General features: G+C 27.5%; 1 protein-coding gene across 2 annotated transcripts in view; it reads right to left on the bottom strand.

The window, feature by feature from the left end:
- Positions 1-490: 490 nt before the first annotated feature.
- Positions 491-20,276, bottom strand: part of LOC100571236 (locomotion-related protein Hikaru genki) — a 141,036-nt gene continuing 121,250 nt past the window's right edge. Inside the window, exons 8-10 of one of the 2 annotated variants that reach the window (XM_003245120.4) lie at positions 16,813-17,022; positions 4,531-4,710; positions 491-1,663 (exon numbers count right to left, since the gene is read on the bottom strand). In XM_003245120.4, the coding sequence (XP_003245168.1) occupies positions 1,455-1,663; positions 4,531-4,710; positions 16,813-17,022 (599 nt within the window). In that variant the 3' untranslated portion in view covers positions 491-1,454. Of the gene's footprint in view, positions 1,664-4,530; positions 4,711-15,623; positions 15,990-16,812; positions 17,023-20,276 lie in introns of those variants that run through there. The other variant, XM_016805155.2, reaches the window with a different exon arrangement.

Here is a 20,276-nt window from a genome sequence, read left to right as displayed (position 1 = left end):
GAATCCGGCGCGATTGTCGGGATCAAACCTGAGCCACTGCAGTATAGGGGAATCTGACAGATATATTATTATATATATATAACAATATAATAGACCGTTGACATGAGCTTTCCGTGACAACGCACCGTAGAAGTGTCCAATAATATATTTACGCTGTGATTGTAGACGGTTTTGAAAAACAATTTATAACAATATTAACGAGTCGACGCACTTGACTTGAGGATGGTGCACGTCATGGTATCATTTTATACTTGCGATGGTTTTAAGTGTATAAAATAATTGTACGTAGAAGTAGATATAGGTATACCTATGTACAATGCAAAAGGTAGTTGATAACAATGTATTATAAGCTATAATCATAATTAATGTATACCTAATGGTTAATAGACAAGTCGACTGGTGGATAGGTGTGGATAAAGGTATTATTATGAGGCGGCTACATTATTGTTTCAGTCGTAGACAATTGAACTAGGGTAGTCGTTATGGTATGTTGAGGATGACGTCGCGTCGTTACGTCGGGATTGACGGTAAAATAACTATATACCGATATTGTTAGTAGTTACGTATATATAGCGCATATTATTGTTATATTTTGCATAATCGGTGGCGGACTGCAGAAGTAGGATGAGTTAACTATCACGTGGTGAGATACAAACGTGAGGCGCAAATATAGTTTAATATTTGAAGGAGGGAGTTTGAGATGAGATCAAATCGATATGATAATATTGTACAAGTAACAACGACCTAAAATTAATTTTAATCACTCCGTTTTGACCGCAATATTACTATATTTTTTAAGTGGCATACTTTTTGACAAAAAATTAAGTAATACTTTGTTTATATTTACGACGACGACTAAAATGTAACAAAATAATGTGATCGATTTGTTTAGACACGTATCGCGTACACATGATACGCGTAATGAATACATAAATGTATATCGTCCGCTAATGACGTATACAATGAATAATCAAGATGCTGACCACCGGTGTCTATAATATGTCGTGGTAAACGTAATATTTCGATGCAGGTAGCCAATACTCACCGAATAAATATATTATGATATATAAAATACTATGTAAACATATAATTATATAATTACACATTTCTTATACCTTTATGACATATCGCTCCGTAATATTCGTAATCCTTTCTAATACATTCTCGAGGGGGGGGGGCATTAAAATTGAGCCACACTCGTGTTCTCCACTTCTCCCCCCCCCCCCGTTTGCGCCTACGCCTATATGAGAATACAATGTCATATTAAAATTACAACTGTGATGGGTACGTACAAATATCGTTATATTGGACGCATGTTACACGGCATTATGACTATAAATAATATTATAAAACATCCGTCTGTGGCGGTCGTGGAAGAGCGCACTGTCCGCGAAACCGCGAAGTGTTCGTCCGCCCGGACACGACGTCGTCTCCATCGGATCACCGTCATCCGATCATACGTTTGTGTACTGTATGCATTCCGGCAGCGTGTGCGACCACGTGCCGTCGCCGAGGCATACAGGTGGGCTGGCCTCCAATGGCAGTGGCAGGACGTACCCTGCCAGGCATGTGATCTTCAACTTATCACCCGGCACATACCAGAACTTCAGCGGTATGATACGTCCGTTAGGCGGCTCGCCCGGGTATTCGCATCTGGCTTTGCCTGCAATATTATTGTCAATATTCAAAACACACACGAGCGCACGAAATTTGTTTCGCTACGGTGGCTCGAGATATTATTATATATTATAATTATTTGTTTCATTTATTGCGGATTGTTAACGGGACACGACGATTTTTTAAGTAATTGTATTAGGGGCAACCGGATTGTCTTAAAAAAGTAGGTACCTACTATGTACTAGCTGGGCCCTGGTTTAGTATTGGTAACATATACTATTAGTATATAGTTGTGGGTATATAGTTGTGGGTCACAGAATTGTCATGTTTAAAACATTTATATCACAGATAGTCAAAGGTGGGCAAGTTAATGAAAATAATTAACTCAAGTTAAGTTAAGTTAAGAGAACACAAGATCGATAAGTTAAAAGTTAACAGTTAACAAATTATAAATTTAACTCAATAAGTTAAAAGTTAATATAGAAAAAAATATTAACTTAACTCAGTTTAAAAAAAGTTAATCTATTTTTTTTTTAATTAGTATGTAAATCACATAAAGAGTGAATGTGTCTTTCTAGTTTCTAATTTATAAATTATAAAAAACAATTTTATATAACTTTTATCATAATGTACACTGTATACCCTTTTATTTTTACTTTACTATTATTTACTAATATTTAAACTATACTCATCTCAAATAATTAATTTAACACATATATTCCTTTTTATATTGTATAGAAATTGAATGTCATAATACGTGAAGATGAGTTCATAACCTTCATATATATTATAAGTTATATAACATAACAATTGTCAATTTGTAATTTAAAATTATTAATTTTTTTTAAAACATTTATAATGAAAACTCGCATAATATATAATTTAGAACTTAATAAAATATATTAGTATACACAAAATTATGTTATCAAGAATAGGAACAGAAATGTTTGTGTTGTTATATTGGATTATTTTTATTTTATACTGATATAGTAATATTTACGTATAAACGAAATAGTAATTATTTATTACAATAGATCGTGTAACTAGTCATTTTATAATTTTATAAAAAGTCATAGTGGCACATCAAAAATTCATATAATAAGGTAAATTAAATAAAGTGAAAGTTTTCAGCTCATGGCACATGTTAAAGTTACTATTGAATATATAACAATTAATATACAATCACTTTAGATAAATTTCCATTATTTTATATCTAATCACAACTTTTATAATAGAGGTTTAGAGGTTAAAGTTTTGAACTAATATTCACGTGAAATATTTTTTCAGTGATAATTTTATCGGGATATTTTGACGTGTCACCTATAATATATGTATTAGATTAACATTTTCCAGATAAAGCGGAAAAACATTATATGAACCAATATATTATATTAATTATTATATAACATAGATGCGTTTTGTTACTGTCAAAAATTAGTTCAATGTACCGTGTTACACCTTGTTACTTATAATAGTAATATAAATAGAAATTATAATAAAATATTCTTAAAATTAATAGCTTTAGAATGTGTCCGCCTATATTTATCTAATCTCTCCTGCTTTGAATCATATTTATCGCAATGTTATAGTAACTTAAACAATGGCAAAGTAGACTCGAAATATACTCTATGGAAAGCCGTAAGTGACTTCCCTGTTTTTTTTCAAATGAGAATCATTATTTTTATTGTAAATTATTAAAAGAACATGACACCTACATATGTAGTCTCCGTCTTAAAACCATACAATAAAGAAAATTTGCATTCAGCAGAATTAATTTTATGTTGTTATAGCTTTAATACGATATTTGATTTCTGTATTCAAAGCTATAATAATACAAAATTGGTTCAGTTGAATGCAAATTTGCCATGTTGTATCTTTGTAATAGATGGATACAACACATATAGGTAAGACATTAACAATGTATAAATGTACAGTAAATAATTGGTTTTCAATTGAAAATAATAATAATTTGTATTGTCATAGGACACACTTTAAATGGTATTAATAATCTAAGTATTTGCAGAAAATGTAGTTTTTAAGTACGTATACTCACAGTTTCCCAAAAATTAGAATTTTAATAAAATATGCATTATTAGAGAATAAAAAAGGAAGTGTGATCAAAAAGCATGCTTATTGTATGGCGGATGAACCTGTATCTTATCATATACAACTTGGATCAACCCGTATATTTTTAAGATATTTATAATGCTATATAGAAATAAGTGAGCTATGGTTTTATGTTTTAGTATTTTTGTGCAGCAACTAATTTCATTGTGTACTTCAATACAGTCTATTACTAAACCCGCATCATTTGAGTACCGAGTACTTAGGTACTCGAAACGTATCAAAATCCTAACTTGATGTACTATAATTTCAGGTTTATACGTTTATTAAATAATATTATTATATTTTAATGTCTGTGCATGTGAAGTATAGGTATAACTATATGTTGTTTTACTATTGAAACCTTCATACATAATTAATCCGTGGCTTGTAGTAATATTATAATATAGGTAACAGCATAACAGCTAAATCACAATTTCACTTATATTTAATAGTTATTTTTATTTTTTTTTAATTATAATATCCTAATAATAATATTATTTTACTATAACAATATTATGTATTTCAGACGTGACCCATTTCAAAATAAGTGGTAACTACCTACTTAAAACGGTTTATGCGAATAAACGTTTATATACAACAATAGGTACAAGTTTTAACCTATAATGGTGAATATTTACACCCTGTCACATTATTTTTTATGCACGAAATATTGTTTCATGTGATGGAATAAATAGGTATTAAGCAATGGATTTGAACTTCAAAACACGTCGCGTATAGATTCCATAGCATTAAACAAAATGTAAACAGTAAACTTTTATCTGAATCTAAAAGCGTATGCATGCTCACAGTATGGCGTGGAGTGTGACCAAGTGCCATTTTCTGTGCACACCATGCTGGGTTTTCCGATAAGCTGATGTTTTTCACCGCAAGAAAATTGTACCACGGAACCAACGACATGACGTCCCGGTGCTGAATCTTCGATCAGGAGACCGTTGAGTGGCACAACCGGGGGTGGACATAGAATTTCTGAAACACAAAACGCGATACGCTATTCAACATGCTATTATATAATAATATTGTTATGAATAAAGATTTTTTTTTAACGGTTACATTTAAAACTAAACCATCTTGTTTCAACATTTTATCATTGCGGTAATGCGATCTCCGTGGATTACCTGATATTTTTTAATATGATATTATCTCTCGCTATTATGAATCGTAAAAAAAATACGGGTTGACGAATGTAACCATAAGCAATATTCCGAAGATAATGGATGCATTAAAACGTGCAGAAACATTGCAGCGGTCATATTACTGCGTCGCCTAATTTGTCGACCGCAGTATTATACCAGCATCGCGCACCGGTGCCATTCTGCGGCGACGATAGACCAAAATATTATACTGCACCAGACAATGCGTCAAATATCGACCCCGGCGATAAAGCAATTTTGGAATGCCTCACTGTTGGATGTTTACATGGAGTACGACGAAATCGACAAAATTGAAACACGTTGTAGTGGAAAAATTGTATTTGGCAAACATATAACATTTTATTCAAACATAATATATAGCTAATACATTTTTTCCCAACAGTATTGGGTTTGAGTGGTCTGGTTCAAAATTCGATTGGCATGTTCCCCTCGACCTTATACAATTATTAAAATGTACTCATAATATAAACTCACTACTATGACCCTGTTCTGTACATTCGTGTAAAAAATTAACAATATACATATAAAGAAAAAATATTTTAATATTTGACTATTTGATTATAAAATAAATATAATATATTATATTGCACATGTCACATTCATAAAGCGTAATAACAATTTGAAACAAAAAACTGACTGTCATAAGTTATTGCCAAATGTGTGATTAATTCCTTAAATTCGTTCTTCAAAATTATTATTCTTCAATAAAATTGTAATTTAAAAAAAAAAGAAGTTGCTGTTTTATTACATTCTTATGCGTCTTACGTATCAACGTATGTATATTAAAAGTTCAGTACCTAAATTAGTTATTGATTTTATTTCTTTCAAATAACTGAAATAAAACTAGTAACGTCTTTACTTGTTTATCTTTGGATTTTACACATTGGTCAGACAGTTGTCTCAAAAATATTATATTGGCTATGACTTATGCAAATATATTGGTGAATAATCACCTGGTCCTCTGGATTTTGAATAACTCCACAAAATTGCATATTTTAAATTCAAATCATATAACGTAAGGTATATTATTATTTACTATCAGCTGGTTTAATATTATAAGGTGGACAAGCATAGATATATAAAACGATGGACTACTGCACTTAGAGATCCCATGTAAACATTTTTAAGGAAAGTAAGATAGTCCTTTAATAAGTATCATGGTGTAAATTACGATAACTTACTTAATTTTTCTATTTAAAAATAATCGATTAAACACGTTTTATCAAATATTTAAATAGTAATATTATGAAAAAGTGCATTACATAATATTTAATAGATTATAATATTTTGAATTGCCTTATTTTACACTACTAAAAATTTGATAAATGTATAAATATGCACTAAAAATGTATGAAATGCCAAAAAAAGTTTCACTTTTGAAATATCTGTTAGTTGTTACCTAAATACAATTGCATACTGGGAATGCATTGTTCTATTGGATTCCAAAATTGTACTTTGCAGTAAAATCTGGGTCCTAATTATAATTCTACTTTAAAGTCACACATGGTATTTAAGGCATTATAATATGTTCGATTGTTAATTCAGTGTTGAAAAAAATTGTTCTTCTACAGTTCTACACAGTGAACCACCACAATTGCCTACACATTACGCCGTGTTACAGAATAAAAGCTGGACATAAAACTGGGTACACGGTAAACCGTCTTATTTACATACCTTGTAGTATAATAATGGCATTTTATTAATTGTTATATAATTTAAGCGAATAATAGATAATAGTTAGGTGAATTTAATACACAATGGAATTTTTAATTTCTAAATTACAATAATTTACAATAGAACAACCATTGGTTTTGTTACGTATCTTACCATGTACTCCCAGCCATCAAATTTAGTAGTAATTCTTTCTTACACAAATGGAACCTATTATACATATTACGTAAGCTACTTTTTTTGTACTCCCTGATATAAAGATTTTTCATTAAAAAATTGTTTCATCGAACTCTATGAACACTAAATCTACTCTGAACAACAGTCCTATACAAAATCGTCGTTGTAAAACAATATAGAAATTCTCTGACAAGTTTTTAAAGTTTAGTTTGTAAGTTGTTTTATTTCACTTATTAATTGATTGGTTTTATTTATATTGATATGTTTTCTGTCCATAAAAACATATTAAAGTAAAAAATATTTTTTGTAATTTTTGTATGCGTATAAGTAATAAGTATACTATAGTTAAATTTAATAAGGAAAAATTATCTAAAAAAAGAGTAAATTTTCATTCCACTGTATTTTAAATTTTAATGATAAAATCTGACGCATAAATACATTTTAGTCTTAATTATATGGTTTATATTGTTGTTTTATTTTTGATTCCAAAAATTAAATAAAAAAATAAAATCACTGATAAAATTATTTTTATGTTTGCTTGTATATAATTGTGTAATTCAAATAATGTTAATAAACAACATTTTGTTAAGTGTTTTAACTGCGCTAACTGTTAAATAATTTACTAACCTTTGAGTGGTTGTGACATAGTTTATTGAAGACCAGTTAATGTATTAATATATTATTGATCCTACAACATATTATAAAGTACGAAATACTAATATTTGGATGTATTTTATTTAAATATATTGAGCTAAAGGCGAAGACATATATGATTTTGACATTTTATGAGATCTTGAACATTGTAAATATTTGAAATCTTTTATTATAAAAAAAGAAGAAGATTTCTTTAAATAAAGAAATACATATTCAATTTAATATAACCGTAATCCTCTAGTAAATAAAAAAATTAATTATATTTTAAGGCTAATTTGAAATATTATATACTACTTTGCTATAACTAAAGCATAAAGATTATTCAATAACACTATATACCATAAAGTATATAACATTGCGTGATGATGTATAAATAATTTAATATAACCACCGAAAGTTTATATTACCGACATATAGATAATTGAATCTATATAATTATAAAATTTAGAATATCATTACGTTATGTACCTAAGTAAAATATCATTAAATTGATGTCAAAATAATCCAATTAACTTTTCCATATATACACCTAATTTTGTACATTGTGTATATTTTAGTTAATACTAATTACATAAAAAACTGTTAAATGGTCAATTTTTTTTGATAGTTATACAAAAAAAGTTGTATCTCGTTCAATTAATTATACCAAATTGATTTATTCAAAATTATATACAAATTTGTAAAATTGTTTTCCTAACCTAACAATCACTCGGTGCTCTATAATCGGTCAATAATAAAACTTATTCTAGTTAATTATTTATTTGGCACATATTATACCAATATATTTGCACATTTATTACACTTAGTTGGTGAAAAAATCATTTTTAAATTAATTAAAATTTTAATACGAATGATACTCAAATATTCTCAATAATTTTAAAACATCGAGCATATGATATTTTTCAATACACAAGCCGTTATATTATTATTAAATAATATTTTCATTATTTATATTATAAAATAGAATAATATATGTTATATCAATAAACAATAATAATTAATAACCAATATTGATTTCACTATATCATGAACATTATGTGCGTAACTTGTATGCAAAATTTAAAATTTTTTAATATTAATTTTTTATATCTATATAAATAACACTTTTTTAACAATGCATTAAAATATTCCCATGAACACGCATGTTATAATATTTTGTGAAGTGACTCATACGTTGTATCCAATTTGACGCTTGTTATATTTTGTTACACTGTGAACCGATCCCATAATTCCATTAACTACAGTTCTGTGTCCACATTACTGGATTGTTTGAAATAAAGTTTATTTTAATAATTAGATTATTATCGTTGTATTGTATTTTTTAAAAACTTTTTAATGTTATATTACGACATTTAATTTAAAATTAAAATAAGAAGGGTTCAAGATTATTGTATTAAAAAGGACTATTATGTTAAGGTTTATTCCAAAAATAAAAACACAATCTGTTTACTACTGTTAGCGCAGTTTTTAAGCATAAACAAATTATCAGGTAGTAAATTAACCACGATACATGTTTATCTTGCTTTTTTACAAAAAAATTAAATATATTCACAAAAATGGATGCCGATTCATCATAGGCATTATATTTTATAATATTAATTCTGAACTATTTGCTTCCATTTAATTTGATTTTATATATAAAAAAAAATGATTTTAATTAAGATTTAAAAAATAGATTATTTACTAAAAGAATCTTATGGGTAAAGTGAATGAAATTTTTGACAAATGATATTATTACAAAATGTATAGAATAATACATAATACAGATTCGGTTGAATATAATATATTGTATTACCATATATCACGATACCGCGATGAATCGAAATTCACAGAATACTTTTGGATTTTACATATACATGTGTACTGTATATAGTGTGGTACTAAAATCGAATAAATATGTTTCGTTACGAATTTACGATGTGTATATTTTTGTTGCTCGATTACCTTAATTCGTTTTCGAGATATTTTGGTTTTATGTCACACCCACGACGGTGTTTCTGAAGCACTTACGGATCTTTATGTCTAAAATACGATCGATAAAACCAATTGAATGTGGTGAGCAATGCTGGAATGGCAGCACACCATTAGTGGAATGAGAATAAAATCCTATCCGTTTTGGAACGATATGACAATAATATCCACAGTCAATACTACCCTCGGGGGATATGCGTTCGGTTCTACTTCCAGCATCTAGCATGTACGTGAGGTTTATTCAGATGAAAGGAATACGGTAATTTGAAAATACGCAAATAATAAAATGTAAATTTTTATAAATAAGAAAAAAATGATACTATTTGAAAATTATTCATATTACATTATACTATATTTGTATAATTAATCCATGGTTGGATAGCTTGATAAATATTTATTTTGTTCACAAATATATTATACGTTTAGGTATAATATTTATTCCGGGCTTATTATTTGTTATTGTTGTTTATTTATTTATTCTCTATAAAAAAATTAGAGTATTACAAGTATGTGGTTACTCAAATATTTTATTATCTGCATACTATGTATATAATATATATATATATTGTTTTTGTCTTTAGTGGATATAACAATATTGAAAATTAGCATCAATATGCAGGTAGGTATAAATATAATATTTAATTTCTATTATTACTAATTTTAAATTGAAAGGCATTCAATTAGGTACTACGACCGCACGCCTAGCCAATCGGACATATTATAACATACTCCCGTTAAATTTGTATGAATAATTTAAAAAAAACGTCGTAAACAACTTATGAAAATTATTATTGTAAATAACTGTATTATGTTGGCCACGGCAGTTACCAATGTATTTATACAATGAATAAAAAAAAAATGTAATCGGATAAAAATATACAGTCGACTAATTTTATTGAGTATTAATATTAATTTGGAATAATTTAATTTTTTTATTGCGATTGTGAATACTTTTTCATTTAATTTATGTTATACTATAGTTTATAGTATATTATTGTTGTCGGTAAAACAAGTTTAATTAATATATTTATGATTTAATTTTTTATATGATTTACTTTACAATATTATGTAATATTTTAAAGTTGTATTTTGAATTGGTAATATTTTACAACCATTATCTTGTATACCTTTTCGATTAATATATTCATGTTTGTTTTTATATTTACATAGTACATGTTTCTGAATTTTCGGAATAACATAAGAATATAATTTAATACGTTTTCGAATAACATAACAATTATTTTCACAAAATATAAACTTTAAGTGTAAATATGGATCTACTGATAGTGCTTACATAATATTGTAGTTTAATATATAAAGTATAAAAGAATAAATAAATGTTATGAGAAAAAATAGTCACATCATAAATTGTTTTAATCAAAGTATTCATTGTGTTTCAAATTAAAATAGCTTATAACTATACTAGGTAATTCGTAATAATTGACTGTAAATTCATAACAATTTACAGATAAATGATAACCAATAGGATCGATAATTGTAATTATTAATGATTAATATGTATAGTTATATACTTGTATGTATAAGACATGATTGTATGTAAAATGTGCCTACGACATAATATCGCAGAAATTACTGAATTTAAATGCATCATGCTGTGGTTTTCATGACAACATAGAGATATTAATTGATCTAAATTTTAACCATACCAGTTTTTAAACATGCTATAATATGTTGATAGTTGATAGTAGTTCCATAAGAATTAATGAATAATTGTGAATAGCTTAAATACTTTATTAATTCCATAAAGGCATAAAATTGCACATACAGCTGTATATATACTAGTATACACTATAGAAACTATTTATTGATTAAAAAAATATATGTATATTTCTCGATTCGAATTATTTAACATTTTTATTTTGTTCTAATATAATGCTATTTAACAATTTATTATTATAGGAATAAACTGAACCTATTTACGTTTAGATTGTTGGTGAAACAGAAGCTTGATTGGTTTTACGATGAATGTTTTTTTAATGAAATACATTGATAGGTATAAAAATATTAAATACATACCTACAGTGCTGTTATTATACGAACTTTTAGAGAATTTGAGATATTGAGATAAATATTCGCAAAACTTTGAGTATGGGCCTATTTGTACCAAAAGTATAAATAAATATATCAATCGAAAACCAACAGCTAACGTGGTGTTATGTTTTAATAAAAAAAAACTATGGTAATAATTAATTAATTAATTAAATAATATAGACGTATGCGAATATATATATATGTTTTTTAAACAATTTTATTTTATTTTAATTTGAATATAAATACAAATAATGGTAACAATGATCTTTTATAATATTGTTTTAATACTAATTATAAGCCTAATTTATTTTACAAAGAAACTAAACTCGTACAGGTATCATATCTCACGACTCACGTGCTGCTATACTTTTAAAATTATCTTTAAGTATCACGCAATTAAGTTTCAGAATTCTTGTCAACAAAAAGTACATAATATATATAAATGTACAATTAACCTACTCTGTGGACAATTCTATGGCTTTTTGCCTTTTTGTCAAATTTCCAGATTAAATACTGCATGACTAAATCCTGTGGTTGGCCGAGCGGGATCGGAATCGTTTATTAGAAGGTGAATGCAGTTTTAGATATGGTGTCTAATGTTTATATTAAAAATTAAGAATTTAGATTGAAGTGTAATGTATGATTGAAGATGTAGAAAGATCCACCCGCTATCAGATAGAGTAAGTTGATTGGAATTCTTGGATTACTTGTAAGTTCAATGGTTTGACTGGTTCCCACATTTAGATGCCATAACACCAAATAGAAAATGAAAATGTTTTGTACAGACTGAATAGATTTTATCATGTTAGTCTCTCTAGTGTATTTTATATTATATTTTGTATTGCCACTAGTAATTTATTAATTATTTTACTACCTATTAGTGTTATAGTAGGTCGATATAATTTTTGGCAAAAACATTGCGTATAATATAATATTTATATTTTTTGGTTCTAATACGAACTCTTAGAAATCGTGTATTAAGTTTTAAAATATTTGGACCAAAAAAAAAAAATTGTTTATCGACAATTATTGAAAAAAAACTAAAAATAATCGATAGTTACTTATGTCTAAAAAATAGCTCAATAAGAGTAAAAACATTTTGAAAATTATATAATGTTTAGAAAATGCTAATATTTGGTAAAATTATTATTATTACCAAAAAACTAATTTTATGAAAAACTGATTTTGTGTAAAATTTTCCATTTTTCCCAATTATTAAATTTATAAAAGAATGTACCTACTAATTATATCCAATTTTCTACAATAAACCATTTAAGTTGAAAACCAAAACATTTATTATCGATCGTATAAAAAGACAAAAAAAAATACAGCATTATAAATTATAAAATCAGTTCATTCATTGCTCAACTCAGGATTTAAAAAAAATATCCTAAAGATAAGTTTCAGTGTATAATGACTACCTAGTGAGCAATACACTTATTTTAAAATAATATTGTTTTAAGCCAATTGGTAATTTGTTTTAATTTTATGGAAATTTCAATTAACTTTGAATGAATATTGATCATTATTATTTTCTAGTAATATTTTTTTTTGTGTACCTACAGTGACACCATTAAACAGATATTATTTGATTCCATAGACTATATTATATTTCATTTATATTTTTTATTTCTAAAAAGGTTATTCGAAAAAAAAAAACGAGAAAATCTACATAAAAATAAAGAAGCAAACTTACAGACTAACCATTGTTTGTCACCGATCATATATTGTGGTAGGTACTATCGGATATAGACAGGATAGAAGGCTTACGAACAGGAGCTTGAGCAGGAACTGGAGAAGCAGCAGAAAGAGCACATTGTGAAGTGTAGCAATTAATTACGTCTGTAGTGTAAACGGAAATTTGAGATTGACGAATTCCATTAATATTTTTGGGGTAGACGACTACGGATGATACAGGGACAAACACATTGTGAGATAAAGACAGATAGCAAGATAGGGAGAGTGACAGAGGGAGAAAGATAGGCGGGGAGTGAGAGAGAGAGAGAGAGATATCGAATAAGTACGGTTTGCTGTAGTATGTCGTGGTGCCGGTGGTGCTACCATGTGATTTATATTCCGCGTGCCCTTAAAATTTGATTAATGAAATATATTACTCCATCCCTGTTTCGCTCTTGGTCTTATACACATCCCTTGCCCACGCCACCACTTCCTCCAAACAGACCCCTACCTTGGCTAACTCGATCACTATTCTCGCGTCCCACATATATTTGTACAACAATGGATTTCAGCATGTTGTGGGATTACAATGAGGCAAACGCAGAACCATATGGTGTGTTAAATAGTAAATACACCTTTGCTGAAGTATCTCATTGCACTTGAGGTTTTCATATTTGTTTGTCTTTCAAACTGAATCTTTTCCCGTTTATACTTTTATAGTGTTCAGTAAATTGGTGAATATAGGTTTTTGATGTTGGTATATTTTTTTAATATACCAACATATAGGTACTATGGAATTCCTTATGATTTGGGCATTTCCGATCATTAGCAATATGAGCACATATCACTTAGAGCACATTTTGTTGGAAGGTTCGAAGATTATTGGCACATAATATATTAGACACAATTTAGGTAGTTGTAACCGGAATAAATGCATTTCTTAGGGTGGGAGGTGTGTGGTTACTGAAGAATTTGATGAAACTAAATCATTGAATTGATTAATGATTGATTAATCATTGGAAATGGGAATATTGAATTGTTTATTTATACTGGAATGAATTTGCTATTTAATAACTGTAATGTTCTACAGTTAACCGTAATTTAATGAACTTTTCCAGGAAAAATGTTTACTTTTATAATATTAATTTTATTATATTATTATTAGAAATGAAGTCATTGACCACAGAAATGATATGATTGAGTTTGTGATGATGAAATGATAGTGTGAATTGGATACACTGTGTAGATGAGATTTTGGTATTATTAACGGGGATATGGTTTTAGGATGTTTATCTCCCATTGTGTACGATGGTTTATCTCAAGATATCAGTTATAAACGGGTGGAACATTAAAACATATATACCACGGCTGTACCTACAGTACTGGGTACATCAATTATTATTATAAGTAAGTTACCAAATTTGAGCTGGTGACGCTCATTTTTCCTGACGAGATGCGAATATAGCTGGAACTGAATTAATTAATTTGGTTATTTTGTGAAAGGATATGACCAAAATTAAAGAACAGAGACGAGAAAAGGAAGAAAATATAACAACAAAGTACAATGTTTCAATGTCAATGGTCACAACTCAACTGAATTTAGCTTAAAATATTTTTTATTCATTGACTACAAAACACTAAAATATAGGTATCATTACTTCTATAGCTGTAATTAAAATGCACATCAATCAATATAAGTTTTCAGTTGTATAGAAATGTGTTGGTATCAGTATGAAATAAAAATTAGTAATTACGTAGTTATTGAATTCGACAATATATATATAAATATATTATTGATTGACAGCCATCCCACTCTTTAGTTATAAGATTGATGAGATACTTAGATTTAAAAGCTATGGTGCTTTTTTGACGTGCATTACTTTCAAAAAGTTTGTAGATGGTTACATAGAATAATTAATACGTTTACGTTAACGCTAATGTATTATATTTATAATATACAAATTAATATAATTCTCACACCAAAAAACTTGACACATTCAGTAGAGTATATTATAATTATTATAGGGACAGAGCATTGAGAAAACTTAATAAGGAGGTATATTGTTTATTTGTTAATTTAATCATATGCAATAAATTATAAACCAATGAAAAATTGTTGAGACAAAAATATTAAAAATTATATTTAAGTAAAATTCATATTATTGTTATACAATTAATTAAAAATTAAAATATACTTTAATTAGCAATTCGTTGGCAGAAAAACAGGAAAACAAAGTAAAATAACAACGAGATAGAATCATCAATATATTGTAGCAATTTTTAAACTATTTACAAACATTTAAAATTTGTATAATTTTTTATAATATTTTTCAAAGTTATTAAAAATACTTCAATACTACAATTAAAAAAATTAACACAAGGTTCCTCTTCCTCATATTGTCTATAGACATTGATTTAAACACTAAAACTAATTATAAAAGTTTTAAAAATACGTAGTAAAGAATTTTGTTTTATAAGAATTTAATTACCAAATTTTGACGAAATTCTTGTAATGTAGGTACAAAAATGTGTAAATTATTTTGTTGTTATTAACTAATCCAAGTTTTAGTTAGTTTAGCTAAGACTTTAAATTATAGTATACTATTCCGTATTAGATATTATTATTGGTATTTAAAAAATTTAATCGTGTTATTTTTACGAGCGTTCACGACATATTTTGGAAATTATTATACAAACTGTTGTTCAAGTGTACAACTAATAGAAAAATAAATTGCCAACAATATTTTAATATTATACCTACTATAAATAAATTATAGAATATTCTTAGAAATAGATTCTGACACACTTGACTCCACAGACTCCGCAATGACTTATCATTGATTTAAAATTTAACCAATCCATTACGGTGAGTTTTCAATGTTAACCTGAAACCTATATAGGTACATCAAAACAACTGCCCTGTTTTTTTTTTTTTTTTTTTTAATATCATTTGGTTGAAACCTGATCATAATATTTCATTATAATATGTATTATTACTAGTTAGTAAACAGATTATGATTACCAAATACAACATTGAGGTATATTTTAAGATGATCAATATATAATATCAAACGAATCTCTGTGACTGCAATAATTGCGATTTACTAAGAACCAAAGCTTGAACATAAGTTTTATATTGAAAAAAGATTAGCTAGCACTCGAGGATATCATATTATATTAATCAGGTGATAAATGTGAATAGATCTTTATGTTATGCCTTTGCCAAACATTTAAATGTATCAGATATAAGATATTACATATAAGCCTCGACGCCACGTGCAGTCACAGTGGTATACATTTTCCAATCAATTATATTATTTTACTCTAGAATATGTTAAAAATCATTATAATGATTGATGTTCTCAAAATTTACGTCAATATTGTGAAAATGGAAAATAGCTTAATCATATTCAGGATCAGTTATAGGTACCTACCAATTATTCTTAAGTTATCTAAATTATATTAATAAAAACCTAGTTTTTCTAAGCTCTAAAGGAAACTATAGTACAGGCACACAATACTTAATTATTTTAATTTAATTATACCTGTGCCTGAACATATTTTATGTTTCGAAGATAATGTACCTACCAATAATATTTAACAAAGCTGGTCTAGTTAAATAATTTTTTTAAGTGACTTTTTTTTTTTAACTTATAAAAATTAAAAGTTAAATAGAAAAAAAAACAATTTAAAGGTTAGAGCAAACAACCATTACCCGTGCATGTAGGTATTCGATGCGACCACGTGGAATCCGCCAAGCACTCAATCGAATTGACACCAGACATTTGAAAGCCCCAAGCACATTTGAATGCTGCTCGTTTGCCGTACGTGTCGTTGTACTCAACCATGATCAACCTGGAATCGTCTACGCTGATTGGCGGACACTTAACCATGATGCAATCCGGTGGCGAATTCGACCAGTCTCCTGTAAATAAATACAATTATAGTTTCTAATATCTTTATCTTTTTTTTTTTTATTATTTATTATTAGAGAATATACAATGTATACACAAAAGCATTATAAGAATATGTGCTACAACAATTTAAAAAAAAAAACATCAATAGGGCAAGAGAAGAAGCCATCCAGTGATCGCACTTCCTTTTGCTTTTTATAATATCTAGGTATTTAATTAGGTAATTCGATTCATGTTCTTTTTTTATTTTTAAATTTTTAATGTTCGATCAGGTTGAAAACCAAGAATAAAATTTAAATGTGTAATATAGGTAGTACATTTTTTTTTCAGTATTCAAATGATTATTGTTGGAACCTTTTTATTTTAAACGAAAAAAAATTCTGGAATTTACGATTGTCAAGGAATATACGTTAATTATTGTTGCTCTATCTCGTTTTATTATTCAGCGTCTTTTTTTTGTCCCTTTATTTTTTTACACAGCATTACCAAAAAGATATATCCCATCAGATTTTTATGAGCTGTACACGAATTGCAAATAAAAGGGTGATAAATGTACATTTGAATCCGTCCCACGGTTACAGCTGAAGGGGAACTATATGCCGCGAAGGGGCCGCAGGGTAAAACCACGATTTGATCGACGCGTCTGCAATGCGTTTTATTTTGCCCTGTCAAATTCCAAAGTTTCTACCACCATCGTGACCCTGCGGGGTTTCTTTTATTCCTCCTTTCATTTCGGGGCAAGATGGTTGTGGGTATCCATCGAAGGGGCGGAGGGGGGATAAAGAAGAGAAAACCGATAGACGCGCGCTTTTCAGTGGTAACTGCACTCGATCAATCATTCACACGGCCCCAGCTCCGCGGCATAAACTCCCTGTAAAGTTAAGTGGATTTGTGTTCGGTATGCCTGTATTATACCATTAAGTACCATTCAATCACCGAGCACACGTGTCGATGCTATTATTAAACCAAACGTTTATCCAAACCATCACACGTTATGATGGTCTGCTGTCTGTCATGGCCCAGCGGTGTTATTGCCATAAATGGTACCCACTCACTCCGTCATATTTTTAACTTCTAGAAGTATGTATCCGTAAATTCCATATTTATCCATGGACACGTTTTTATTATTGTGCAATAATACAATATTTACATTGTGAAAAATACTGATACAGCTTTATTAAATCAATTAACTACCTATCTCAACATAATATTATAATATATGTTTTATATTAACAACAAATTATGAACTTCGTGTTTGTAATGCAGTCGTGAACATTCAGCTAATTATATTTCACACTGAGATTTATTACTTGATTCATACATTAGATTTACAATTTACAATTTTATAATTTATGTTGAAATTGAATAAAATGATTATAAGAAAAATGTAAAAAATAAACAATTTATACTTTCAAAGATATTCTATACAAACTGATATTAATCGAAAAATGACTATATTCAGTTACATTGTTACAATGTCTAGTAATATTTTATAAATTTGATAAATAATATATATATTTAATATTATGTTATTCACACAAATGGAATGTATAATATAATTTAAGTTTAAAAAAAATATATAAACGATGGATAAATAATAAATATGAGTGAAGTTTCCATACTTATTTTTAAATTGTAAATCATTTCAAATAAATTAAATATCGCATAGGGATAAATGAACACAAATAATTTCTTTATATTTTAAATCTTGAGTGATGGGCGTTATTGGTTTTATGATGATGCAAAAATAGCAGTAAAAATGATTCAATTTTCAATTTTTACGGAGACTTCTTGTGAAGAAATTTGATCTAGTTTTTTTTAATTTAATTTTTATACTAAAATTTAGTGATTGTACTCGTATAAATTTAAAACATTCTACTATATTGCTTAAATTGTAATTTTTATTTAAAAAAATATTTTCAAAATAATTAGACTAGTTTTAAACTGTGGATAGAATTTTGAAAATGTTGTCTTTTTCTAGAAATTTTACGCTCGGTGGAAAAGCTGGAAAATATAATTCAAAGTTCCTTATAATATAGTAGTTTATACAATTCTCATATTAATTTAATATATCAAACATACAAAGGCAAAGTTTTTTTGTAAGCGTCTGAAGTTCTAATTTTAACTAAATTCGTAAAATCATGAACGTTTGAAAATTATTTTCTAGTTGAATAAAAATGTTACTCTCTTGAATTTGAAAATTAAATAGCTACACGATTTAAATTATTATTAGTATTTATTGATTTGAAATAATTGGTTTTTATAATTCACAAATTAAAAATTTGAATAACTAACAAATTCAAGGAATTAATTGATTAAAATTTAACTTTATCAATATAACTCGTCATTTCCACATGTTAATTTGAAAAGTACCCATATATTTAACATTTTAATTGTTCATGAGAAAACAACAAAGATTAAACTATTATACAACTGTATTCAAGTTTTCAATTTATTAATTGATTAATTTTGTGCGTTTTACATAATATATCTGCACTTTATATATTTTGTTATAAATGTAATTACATTAAATTCGTGGTTTTTATCACAAGTCACAACGCAATCCTATTATTTATATTATTATAGGTATATTTGTAAGAAATGAGGAGTAACTGCCATAAACACTGTTTTATGTAAATTTAATATTCATCTTATTAAAAACAATTGTGCAAAGTTGTAGCATACAAGATAATATTATGGTTGGTTAATTTATTTTTATTATTAATACCAAAATGTAAAACAACACAAACAAAAATAATAATTTATTTTTGTAAATTTTTTCTTATTTTATCCTATATTTATTTCTGTTTATTGGAAAAAGATTTGTCTCTTAATTAAAAATATATTAAGTAGGTAGGGGGAAGACAGCTCGCAAGGTGAAGTACCTCCTCGTAGCGCCGTGATAGACCTTAAAAAAGGTAGATAATATATAGGTTATATACAGTGTTTGGTAAGTTCCCTATAAAAAAAGAATTTGTTCTGATCCTCGTTAATTTTTTATAAAAAAAGGAATTCGCACCGTTCCTTGTTCCTTGAAAAAAAAAGAATTAGTTCCTTTGGAAAATGAACGAGTTACTTTTTTAGTTAAAAATAATTTAAAAACTGGTTTGCTGTAATAACAATAATACACTTAATTTGTTTTTGATTACAATACGATGCTTAATATTTTTAAACAATAACATAATATGCAGTATACATTAAGATTCATAAAATTTTCAATAAAAATAGTGTAGGTTGCGGTTTTCATGTAAATCATCCGTGAAAG

The sequence above is a fragment of the Acyrthosiphon pisum genome, chromosome A2 (genome assembly GCF_005508785.2).
Source record: "Acyrthosiphon pisum isolate AL4f chromosome A2, pea_aphid_22Mar2018_4r6ur, whole genome shotgun sequence".
Taxonomy (NCBI): Eukaryota; Metazoa; Arthropoda; class Insecta; order Hemiptera; family Aphididae; genus Acyrthosiphon; species Acyrthosiphon pisum.
Note: the sequence above shows the minus strand (reverse complement) of the source record. Positions and strands in the feature narration are given on the sequence as shown.